Source organism: Dromiciops gliroides, chromosome 6, assembly GCF_019393635.1.
Source record: "Dromiciops gliroides isolate mDroGli1 chromosome 6, mDroGli1.pri, whole genome shotgun sequence".
Taxonomy (NCBI): Eukaryota; Metazoa; Chordata; class Mammalia; order Microbiotheria; family Microbiotheriidae; genus Dromiciops; species Dromiciops gliroides.
This window is the reverse complement of record NC_057866.1, coordinates 102,149,512-102,162,258: the sequence shown is the minus strand read 5'-3', so window position 1 is coordinate 102,162,258 and position 12,747 is coordinate 102,149,512. Positions and strand designations below refer to the sequence as shown.

Genomic DNA, 12,747 nt, shown 5'->3' with positions numbered 1-12,747 from the left:
ATTGTGAACTCCTAGAGGGCAAGGGATGTCTTTTATTTCTCTTTGCACCTACAATGCTTGGTACATGGTACATAGTTAATGAATGCTTATTTGACTAAGAACATAGTACCTGCCCTCAGGGAACTCACATTCTATTGTAGGAGATAACTTGTAAAGATTTAGGTAGATATACAATATATAGAGAATAGATTGAAGGCATGAGAGAGGAAGGCAATATTAGGAGCTGGGAAAAATGGAAAGGGCTCCAGAGGAAAGTGGGGTTTGATTTAAGTCTTGAAGAAAATGAGAGAGATGAAAAGAGGACATGGCAGAGAGGGGAGACTTGAGGCTGAGACACTCATTAGGAAGCTAGTGCAACAGTCCATTCAAGAAGTGATATTGGGGGGGGGGGGCAGCTGGGTGGCACAGTGGATAAAGCACTGGTGTTGGATTCAGGAGGACCAGAGTTCAAATCCAGACTCAGACACTTGACACTTACTAGCTGTGTGACCCTGGGCAAGTCACTTAACCCTCATTGCCCTACCCCCCCCCCCAAAAAAAAGAAGTGATGAGATGACTGTAATGCATAACCTCTATCAGATTGCTTGTTGGCTTCAGGAGAGGGGAGGGGAGGGAGGGTGGGACAAAAATCCGCAACTCAAAAAAATATCTTTACATATAACTGGAAAAAAATCTTTAAGTCAAAAAAAAAAGAAAGAGATGATGATGATGAGAGCCTAAACCTGGGTGAAGGCTAAGTGAATGGATAGAAAGGGGCAAATGTGAGACACTGTAAAGATCAAAATGACACATTCTGGCATCAAACTATGTGAGATGAGTTTGAGGGAGGAGTCAAAGATGACTGCAGGTTGACTGGGGAAAAGGTGGTACCATTGACAGTTAAGAAAAAATGTGGATGAAGAGAAGGTTGGGAGATCAAGATAATGAGTTCTGCTGTGGGCACAGGGAATATGAGATGCCTACAGGACATCAAACTGGAAATGTCCATAAAACAGTTGGTGATGTAAGCCCAGAACACAGAACACAGGAAAAAGACTAGGTCTAGGAAGATCAATATAGGAATCAACTGCATAGGAACAATAATTAAACTCAGGGTAGCAAAGATGCCCAAATAAGAGAGTACAGAACAGGGGCTCTTTCTGTGTGGCCCAGCATTTCGTTATCCCATGGTATAAGCCTACTGCTTAGGACAGGGCCTTGCACATTATATATGCTCAGAAGCAAAGGTTAAATGAACAAAATAATAATGTGGCATTTTGTACAATGACCGATATAAAAAATCCTCTAGGGTGTGCAGTGCACAGAGAGCTGGGTCTGGAGTCAGGAAGATCTGAGTTCAAATCCAACCTCAACACTAGCTAGGTAACCCTAGGCAAGTCACTTAATCTGACTGCCTCAGTTTCCTCATCTGTAAAATGGGGGCAATAAAAGAATCTGTCTCTCAGTTGTTGTGAAGATAAAATGAGAAAATATTTGTTAAGCACTCTGCAAACCTTAAAGCACTATATACATACCATTACTGTTTTAATTTCTATGTGACCATTACCCTAATTTAGGCCCTATTACCTAACAATAGCTTCTTAATTTGTCTTCCTACCTGAAATCACCCCCCTCTCAAACCATTTTATAAACACTTGTGAAATTAATATTCTAAGAGATAGAGATGATCGTGTCACTTTAAAAACTTTCAATGGCTTCCTACTACATGTAGGGTAAAATACAAATTCTTCATGCTGACCTTCACAGCTCCCCACAATCAGGCTGCCAAAGTACCTTGACAGGTGTATTTCCTATTTCTAGCCTCTCTGTACACTCTATATTTAAGCCAAAGCGGCCTCCTACCTGCTCCTCAAAGGTCTTGTGTCACTGTCTGCACAGGTCTTTGCGGCACTCCATTCTCATCGCCCCCACTGGAACTCAGGTTTCTTCAGGGCTTACTTCAGGTACCAGGGCCTAAGGGAAGCCTTTGATCCACCCCTGCCCTCCAAATCTTAGTGTATTCTCTTTCTAAACTGCCTCGTATTTACTAAGCTGCATTTATGTGGTAAGCTCCACTAGAGCACAATGTTTCATTTTTTTCTTCGTCTCCTCATGTCTTAACACAATGCCTGGCACACAAGAGGCACTAAATAAAATTCTCAAATTGAATTGAATTCTCAGTGTTCTCAAGTTACTTCATTTAGGTATCTTCAGTCTCCCCAAATATATATATCTATCTCTTTCTTTTAATTCTTCAAATAATGTCTGGCACAATGGACAGAGTACTGGGCCTGAAATCAGACAAACTCATTTTCCTGAGTTCAAATCTGACCTCAGATACTTCCTCGTTGTGTGACCCTGGGCAAGTCATTTCACTCTGTTTGCCTCCTACTTCCTCAACTGTAAAATGAGCTGGAGAAGGAATTGGAAAATAACTCTAGTATCTTTGCCAAGAAAACCCCAAATGGGGTCAGAGAGAGTCAAACATAATTGAAAAACAACAGAACAATGTCTAATGGCACAGGTAACGAGAACTAATTATATAATGATACAATTAAATTCTCTTAGAAGAACTAGTCACTGCTAGACAGAGAAAGTGAGTGATCAATATATAACAAGTAGTAGAAAAGATTATGGTCTCCTTAAGTTATTACCTTAGCTTGCAATCTTCCTCCTAGCGTTGATCTTGCATGATAAATTACAATGAGCACATCACCTTGGACTGTTATGCCCAATGGAATCACTGCTTTTCCATCCTCAATTTTAAAATCCCTAAATAACAGAAATATAGATGAATTGTTTACATAAGTTTATTTTATATCAAAATAAATTATTTGCCATACTGATGATCCCCATCTTGAAGCCAAACTTATAGATAATTGGGGGGGGGGGTGGAGAATCATACTCAAAGACATGAGAAATGCATTTCCTAAGGATATTAAGATTTTTCTAAAATGAAAAATTCATAAAATCACAAATTTTCTTAACTGATGGATTTTGATCTTTTGGGGAGAACATTTTCCAGAAATATTCTCTTTTTTCTACAAGAAGCTGCTTTCCACAAAATTTAAGTAGTCGATGTGGATGAATGACGCTAAAAATAGTGCTTGCAGACTCTGAATTTCCTAACCCCTGAATAATTTCTGATTTTATTTCACCTTGCATAACTACACTCTAGATAATCAAATCCCAAAGTTTTTTGGTTTTTTTATTCAGATACCCTACACATCCATCAGAATGGATTCAATGAGTATAGAACACAAAAGTAATTCTAATAATAAAATGACAGGTACTCCATCACAGAATTACCAACATATCAATGTTAACAAAGTACAAGAGATGTGCTATTTTGAACTTACTTCATTTTATCATATTCCTGAGATGTAGTGGTCACTCGTTCATCTCCCACATAGACTTCACAAAAGGGTCTACAGCCATTTCTCTGCTTACTGAACAGAGGCACAGGTGTCATCACAACTGCTTTAATAAGGATTGGTTTACTATGAGGGATAATGGGCTCTTCTGCCATCATATCACACATGTACTCTATATACCTATAAAAACAAAGAGCAACAAACATAAAGCCAACTTTGTGGACCAGGGATAAGTTTACATAGCAAGGTGACTGTTCACTATAACAAAGCTCAAACTATACTCAACAAGATTCATTAAAGCAGTTACTTCAAGAAAGCTATAATAAAGTTCCAATGTCATCATTTCAAACATGGGGGCAAAAAACCCTAATATATCATCATTCCTGATTCAGAGAAAGAGCGTGTGAGGCAACAAAATTAACTCCACTTGCAGAAACAATGTTAATCTTAGATAGGCAATCACTGTCCTATGAAATAGGAGGTGAGTGGGGGAGATACAGGCACAAAGAAAGATAGTCTAGAGGAAGAGGAAAAGGGAGAAAGACTAGGAGAGAAGGCTTTTACACAAGCTCTTTGCAGTCTAGAAGTGTTTTCAACCTAAGAGAAGTAAAGCTTACAAGATGTGGTCATTAATCAACAAAAATTCACTAAGGAGTTGCTATTGTCTTGGCCCTGGTGGGGGGATGTAGTTAATATGGTCCCTACCTTCTAGGAGCTCACAAGCCTAGTTGGGAAAATTACACAAATACATATGAAGAATTATCTAATAACAAAAGGCCAGCATGTGCTAAATATTAAAAAAAAAAAAAAGATAACGACAGCTGTAAGAGTTCAGGAGAGAGACCTTCCTTGACCTTCTATACATAAATTAAAAATATTTCATGAAGAATGAGCTTTTATCAGGCTAATCAAATCACCTGAAATGGTGTCAAAGATTAATGGGTAGTTAAGACATCAGTAATTCTGTTTTGACAGGGCTTCTCACTCTTTCTCAGATGACATTCTGATCAACTAATTTGGAACCAGAAAGACATGGCTTTAAATCCTTTCTCATACACTAGCTGTGTGACTCAACACATGACTTAAGCTCTCAGTATCAATTTCTTCACCTGTAGCACCTACCTCAGAATAGTTGTGACCAAATAAGAAAATATAAAGAAAGCATCTGGCAAATCTTAAAGTACTAAATAAATACTGGCTATTATTATAATCAAAATCATAACAACGATCTGGAAAAGTTGTATGTAGACATATAGTTTTATAATCCCTAGTTTTTAAAGAAAGGAGAAGGAGAAAGAGGGAGAGGGAACATGTTCCAGACACATAGTATAGATGGAAAACAGGCAGAACCAGAGGTGATTAGGAAGAGAGAAGGCTAGAAAACATTTGAAACTGCGGCAATGGTTTCAATGGTTCCAAGACATAGGGATAGTAGCAACATCCCTGATTCAGTTGGTGTGAGGAGCTCCTGGTAAAAAACTTCCTCTACCAGTGCAGATCAGTAACTTCTTTCCAATTTGCAGTCTTAACATATTGCCTAGAGCACTGAGACTTTAAGTGATTTACCCAGGGTCACCTAGCCAGTATGTACCAGACACAGGGTTTAAAGCCAGGTCCTACTAGCTCTGCGGTCAGCTCTTTCCTCCTTCCCTGATATTCAATCTGATGCTAAGGCCTGTCGATTTCACCTTTACAACACCTTTCAGATAGTCCCTTTCTCTCCTCTGACACTGCCACCACTCTGGGGCAGGTTCTACTCGTTTCACATCCACACTACTATAATAGTCCCGTGGGTTTGCCTGCTTTAAGGCTCTGCCCACTCCAATCCATCCTCCCATTCAGTCATCGAAGGGATTTTCCTAACACACAGGTCTGACAATGTCATTCCCTACTCAATAAATTCCAGAGGACTACAGAGGTGGAAATTGTATAGGGTCTCGCTCACCCCAGGCATAGCATTTATGACCCACTGAACTTCCCACAACCCCAAATTTCAGAGCTAGTGGGATAGAATGGACAAGGAACACTTAACAGGCTAGAAGGTCATCTATATATGAAGGGATAAAAACTATGTCTCACAAAGGTTGCAAGACTTTGCTAATTAGCATTTTCACCAGTGACCATAAGAATTAAAGGCACTCTCATTAAATCATAATCACTTCCAATCAAAGAGATTTGATCAAGACTGGAGTATGAGAGGCCCCAAGAATGATGAGAGAGTGAAGAAAAAAACCAGCTTCCCAAAATACTTTTGATGGCTTGGTCACCACCATCAAATCCTACTTGATAGGACAATTATACAAACTAAAAGTTGAACATATAATAGTCTGTATCATATTGTGTGGCCAAATGAGCTTCTTTTATTTGATTAATTTAATGACTTCATACGCAAGAAAGAATGATACTCTGAAACAAGACTAGTCAAAGATTTTTGGAGCTGAATTCCTAAAATATAATTTTCTAGATTTTAAATACATTTAGAATAAAGCACATTAATGCCAAATTACCACTGGACTAATGATAGTTGCATCAGACAAACATTTTACATTCATCTTGAAAACATGTTATGACTATATCCTAGTATCTAATGACCATTTGTATTACCCCAAGCACTGAAGCAACCCAATAATGAAGCAAAGCTGAACTGTACCTTTTATGAGATGGCCAGATGCCAGGTGGACAGCGTTTCATACTAAACATATAAACTGCAGCCTCAGCAGTGGTAAAAAGACGACAGAAACATAAAAAGGAGCAAACAACAACAGCTGATGCTGCTCTTCCATCCTAAAATAAATTATTAAAAATATGTATTTATATTGTGGACTCAATGATTCCCAGTCCCGGTGGGAGATTAACGTGATACAAATAATTCATCCTCATATAGCAAAAGAAATCTAGAATAACTCCAAAGCCATTTTTCTATGCGTCTTTATTGATGCCCATACTATGTCAATAAAGAAAAAGAGCATTTCCTCAACCAATGCCAAATACCACTCAAGTTTACCCATTCTTTATATTGTTCTATCATTTTTTTGCCTTTGCCTACTACAGGAATACAAATATCTGAAAGACAGCTCTCTCAATTTTTATTCCTAAAAATATAAAACTGATGAGATTATCACTTTAACTTTGGCTTCTTTTGTAAGATTCAAGTTTTTCCCCCCACTGTTTGTCTTAACACAAATATTAAAAAGTAGCCTAAAATCTGTTGATTCTGGTTTCAACTTACTATTCAATCAGGTGCTTTAAAAGAGAGGTTTTCTTATGCACCATGAAGACCAACAAGACATTCCTTAACTGACCACAGAGCCATGAATTATAAACACACCATTTACAGAAAATGTATTGCATCTAGTCTCCTAAAGTATCAAGAACCTGTTAGAATCTTGATAGCTGAGTTCAACTGTCATAAGGGTCCACAGGGACAAGCTATAAGGCAGGGGGGTGGAACCTGCAGTTCATCCACATTTGATTCATTAAGTATGTAAATAATGTCAATCTACTTAGCCTCAGCTTCTTTTCTTTAGTCATCACATTTGAGAAACTTTGCTTTCTCACTCCTAGGACTTCCTATTCCCTTCCTAGTTTCCCTCTGTTCTATCCTGTGCCATATTTATCCCTTTAAGATGAGACTCTCCTCTGCCTTCCAAGGTGAAAATTAACTGATCTGCTCTGTGCTAATGTGCTCATAGGAGAAGGGATACAGCAGTTCTTTAGGACTTTCCCTTCAGTTCCTTAGCTACATGTGCACAATGGAACAAGAGCCTTCTAGAGACAATTATTTGGTCTTTCCATTGTAAAATAATAAATTAGATAAACTAATGAAGATGTAATTAAATATAGATGAAGTTGGCATAAAAATTCTAGCACTAATATAGATGCATATAGACTTTATCTAAGTATATGCCATATATTCTGTGTGTATTATAAATGCATATATATGTACACAAAAACATCACAATTACACTGAATATTAAAAGGAGATGGTGTGACTTCTGTCTGGCCCAGGTCTTTGCTGAGGACTACTTTTACCAGGGTTTAGGGCCCCAGTTTCCCTGTCCTACTGCCCAGCCTATTTCCCAATTTGTGGAGCTATATTTTAAAGTCAGAAGTTTTCTGGACCTTCTCCAAGGAAAGATACAACAAAAATACTATTTTGGACAAACTATTCCCAATCATTATCAGGGTCTTACCAAGGATAGGAAGCAGTGACTAAATATCCACCTCATGGTAAATAGCTACCGAAAGACCTAAAAAGAACCTGGAGTTTCTGCAGTTACTAAGCATCTCTTACCAAGGATCTTCTATCAACAAAGGCAGCCAGCTTTCTTCTCCACACTCAAGCCTGAAACCAGGTTGAAACCAAGTCCACTTGTTCATAAGGAAATGGTTCTCTACAACCGTCCCTAGAATCCCTCAAAGGAAAGGTCACTTGACCATTCTCCCATTCTCTGTGGCAATCAGAAATGGACTTGATGAAAAACTCAAGATATAGCTAGACTCCTACTTACAATGCAGTGCACAATGCAAACATTTTTGTGATCTTGTTTTAGCCACAAATGCATATTCTTGCAGATATTATAAAGGTTTTGAAGGTTAGGTGCACGTCTTGCTGGCCAACCACATTCTGAAACCTAAAGGGGAAATATTGGAGAAAACTCGGTTAAGAATAATCAGAGGTTCATTCATATCATCAAAGCCATCTTTTGCCACTTTTAATTTTCCCCATTATCAATTTTTGCATATATAAAAGCAATGTACACAGAAGAAAATCTGCATGCCATGAAAAAAAAATTTTACTAAGAAGACAAAATTTAATACTGATAGGGAAATGGAAAAGCCGACAAGCTAATTCGATGTTAATAAAGTTCTGAATTTGTTCAACTGTTTGGGGGGAAAATTTTGAAGCATACATTGAGAGAGAAATATCCATATTCTTTGACCCAACAAACACAACTGAGGTTATAAACCTAAGGAGAGTTATGCCTTAAAAGCAGGAATTCTTAATGTTTTTAGTGTGCCATGGAACCCTCTGGTGTCTACAAAGCCAGTTGTTTTCTCACAATTATGTTTTTAAATGAATAAAATACTTAGGATTATAAAGGAAATCTGTCAAAATTTGTATTTACATGTAATTTGGGAAAATAAAAATTAATGGGAGAAAAGATTGACAAAATAAATAAAATACATTAGAATTTTTTTAAAAAAAAGATTCTAAAGGAAACCATTATTATTGAAATACATGTATCAAAGTTTTTTTTTTTTTTTAAAGTTCACAGACATGTGCAGCTAGGTGGCACAGTGGATAGAGCACTGGCCCTGGATTCAGGAGGACCTGACTTCAAATCTGACCTCAGACACTTGACACTTACTAACTGTGTGATTCTGGGCAAGTCACTTAACCCTCACTGTCTCACACACACACACACACACACACACACACACACACACACACACACAGTTCACAGACCTCAAGAACCCCTGCCCTAAGGAAAAGGCCCCCTGGAATAAAAACATCCATAGCAATAATATAAGAAATGGTTTTTTAAAAATCAATAATTAAACACCTCTTATGTACTAGGAGGAAGCAGCTAAGTGGCTCAATAGATAGAACACCAGACCCAAAGTCAGAAGACTCATCTTCCTGAGTTCTAACTTGGCCTCAGACACTTCCGAGCTGTGTGACCCTGGGCAAATCACTTAACTGTTTGCCTCAGTTTCCTCATCTATAAAATAAGCGGAAGATGGAAATGGCAAACCACTCCAGTATCTTTGCCAAGAAAACCGAAAAGTGGAGTCACAAAGACATGAGACAGAAAACGACTGAACAACAACAATAACAAAAAGGGTACTAGGAGCTGTGCTAGACAATGGAGACATATATACAAATGAAACAATCCCCATTCCCAAGGTGTTTACATTGTAATAGGAAAGACAACAAGGACATATATAATGATATACAGAATAAATACAAAGCAGTTTAAGAAGGAGAGCACTAACAGTTGAGGGAATAAGGAAAGGTTTCATGTAAAGCAATGCTTGAGATGCAATGCATCCTGAAGAAAGAGTGGGATTCTATAAGGCAGAGGTAAGGAGGAAATACATTCTAGACATAGGAAGACAGCTGGTGTGAAGGCACGGAGAGGGAAAACTGCATGTCATGAGTGAGAAACAAAGAGAAGTTTAGTTGGACTATAGAGTGTGGGAGGGGGAGTAATAGGTAATAAAGTTAGAAAGACATCTTGAAGAAAGATTGTGAAAGTTTATAAAACTGAAACAAGATTTGATGCTAGAGGCCATAGAAAGTTGCAAGACTTGCTTGGCTGAGTCATGGTCAGATCTGCATTTAAGGAATCAATGTGGTATCAATGATGAAGGGAAGACTGAGGTAGGGAGACAAAATCATGAGCCAGAGAGACCCATCAGGAGTTACAAAGATCTAGGCAAGAAATGATGAGAGCTTGAATTAAGGCAGTAGCTCTATGAGCAGAGAGAAAGGGTTGGATTTTGGGGATACTTCATCTCACTAGAAGTGGCAAGTTTGGCAACTAATTGGCGATGTGGGATGAAGGAGAGTGAGAAGTCCTGGGTATGGCCAAGGTTACTGTCCTGGCAGACTCAAAGTATAGTGGTGCTTCAGACAGAAATAGTAAAGTTTGGAAAGGAGGTGGGTTTGTGGGGAAAGACGATGTGTTCAGTTTTGTATATGTTGAACCTGAGATGTTTCAAGGGCATTTGGTGATGTGGGACTGAAGTTCCAGGGAGACAGTGTCAAACAAGACACATGGAGGTAGAGATCTTAAACAGGAGCACCAAGGAAAAAGATCACAAGTAGAAGGGTTGGCTGTGACAAGGAGAAAAGCCATTTCACTGTGAGAAACTGGGGAAAAGCAGCAAAGAACGGGGGGATGATGCCACAAGGTTTTTAAATGAAGAGAAGAAGAGGAAACAGCTCACACTGGATGGCCTCAGTTTCCTTAGCTGAGATTAAAAGTAGAGGCCTGAGGAGAAAAGAGGGGCAAAAAATATGTACCCGACAATTGAGGAATGGCTCAGTACACCAAGCTAGAGAAACATAATGGCATACTGGTGTCCCATAAAGAATGGTGACTAGTTAGTGAGTTATTCCTATTTAGAGTAGAGGGATCCAAAGGAGTTGTCAGAAAAAAAATTATACATAAATCAGCCCTTTTTACTGTGTGTGTAGGCCAAAGGTCATTGCCTTAATTGGCTGTGAGTTTTATTGACATAGGGCAATAAATCTATATAATGAAAAAATCTTAAAAAAAAAAGGATGAATATGGAGAATACAAAGTAAAAAGGGAAGACATATAAAGTGATGCACAGTGAAAAAAGGGCAGGGAGAATGTTAGGTCTATGCAATAATAAACTGAATTGAATTGAAATCAGGAAAGGGGAGCAAGGTGGGGTGATATAGTAAGATAAGAGATTTTTAAAAAGAGGAAAAGGATTCCCTCACACACATCCTATGCCAGGGTGAAGCCTCCTCCATGAATGCTAAACACTTCAGACAACTCTCTCCACTTCTAAACTGAGCAGGCGAACCACATCCTGGGGACACACTTTGTTTATTCCTGCCTTCCTAGGCCACTGGCCCTGAATGCCCCTCTCACACACCATGTTTCTTGTTGCTATGTCAGACTTCTACTGAATTTCAAAGTTAAATTTAAAGGAAAAGCATACAAAAAATCGAATGACACCTGCTTCCAAGACAAAATACTGTTTATTTACCCATGACCACACTGTATATTCTAACCTGCAGCAGTGCTAAAGTGAAAATAAAAATAAAAGGCTGTCCCTTACCCGATTATGAAATCTGGAAGGCCTGTATGTTCTTGGTGAGAGATTGTAAACAGCATAATGTCCAGGATGCTTAGAGTCTAAGAACAACCGCACATCTTCTATGTTATTTTTGAGAGCTGATTCTACACCTTCTGCTGGAAATGACATCACTGAAACGAGAAGGTTACCATGTCAAGCATCCACACACTGATCAGACACCCCTGATGAAAAATATCTTCAAGAGCTGGTTGTAGAGCCACCGGGTCAGCTAGAGAATGACAAAACCTGAAAGGACACGCGTATCCTGTAACAAAACAAGCAGGATGACAAGAAAAGAATGCAGACAGGAAAGAAGCAGCCTGTCCATTGCCTACTTTTCCTCAGCCTTAGAGACAAGAGTCCAAAGGGAAGATTTTTATGTTGGCAATAAGGGGCCAGGGAAGTCAGTCTTCAACTGTGCAGCTCACAGACACTAAGGCCTGCTGCTTCTCTGTCTTCCTTCAACTCCCCAGCACGGGACACATCTGAGTTTATAGCACTGACATTAGAGAAGCTCAGAAAAGAGGGGGAAACAGCAAACAGACTGTTCTGCTATGTGTCTACATGGTCATTACTTATGGGTAAGATACAAGAAAGGAAAAAGATGAACAATAAAGTTGAGGCTAAAGGATAAAAAATTAGGATTTTAAATATTCGTATTTTCAAGGGCAGCTAGGTGGCACAGTGGATACAGCACTGGTCCTGGATTCAGGAAGACCTGAGTTCAAATCCGGTCTCAGACACTTGACACTTACTAGCTGTGTGACTCTGGGCAAGTCACTTAACCCTTATTGCCCCACAAAAAATAAATAAATAAATGTTCGTATTTTCTAGGACACTACATACTGTCTCAAGAGCACCTATATGTAACGGTTGGAATGACGCCACCTGCTGGAGATGTACTTTGGAAAGCTCCAACATGAGGAGAGGGCCTCTGAGAGCAGGACCATGCGTCTTTTCTTTGGCGTCAGGAAGTGACGTTTGTTTGTGGGAGGAAGAAGGGGGAGGCTGGCACTCTGACCCTCTTTTGTGTGGACTCTGGTGGAGAGCGGAGCTAGGAATGCTCTCTCCCTTTAATAGATAGATGAATCCAGGCTTTTCTCTCTGTCTTTACCAAATTCTTATTCTCCTTAATAAATGCTTAAAAGTCTAACTCTTGCTAAAGCTTATAATTTATTGGCGACCACTCATTAGATATTTTAGACAGTATAGCTAGAATTTGAGCCCTTACATATACTAGTATCAAGGGATCCCCCATGAAGGAAGGGAACCCAACCTTAGTAGGACTGGCCTTTGTCCAGTCAAATGTCTGATAGCTTGCTCCAGCATACCACCACCCTTCAGTCTGTGCTATCTGCTTCCTGCCTCCATTCCAGGCCACGCATGCATTCGAGTGCAGGACTCATAGCTGTTTGCTTTTTCTCTGCTTACCACTGGAGCTTAATGTCTGTGTTCCCATTCTATTTAGCCCTGGCCTTCCTCTGCCATCACGCATTCTCAACAGCACAGTTAGAAGTTATGGAACCCACCAAAGATATCATCAGGCTTAGAC

The 12,747-nt window shown here is 39.2% G+C and overlaps 1 protein-coding gene across 5 annotated transcripts in view; it reads right to left on the bottom strand.

Annotated features, from left to right (window-relative positions):
* The window catches only part of GAK (cyclin G associated kinase), a 124,868-nt gene that overhangs the window by 32,959 nt on the left and 79,162 nt on the right, over nt 1-12,747 (bottom strand). For all 5 annotated transcript variants that reach the window (XM_043969681.1, XM_043969684.1, XM_043969683.1 and 2 more), the window contains 5 exons: nt 11,178-11,326; nt 7,865-7,987; nt 6,004-6,137; nt 3,339-3,533; nt 2,634-2,751 (listed from right to left, as the gene is read on the bottom strand). In XM_043969681.1, the coding sequence (XP_043825616.1) occupies nt 2,634-2,751; nt 3,339-3,533; nt 6,004-6,137; nt 7,865-7,987; nt 11,178-11,326 (719 nt within the window). The remainder of the gene's footprint in view (nt 1-2,633; nt 2,752-3,338; nt 3,534-6,003; nt 6,138-7,864; nt 7,988-11,177; nt 11,327-12,747) is intronic.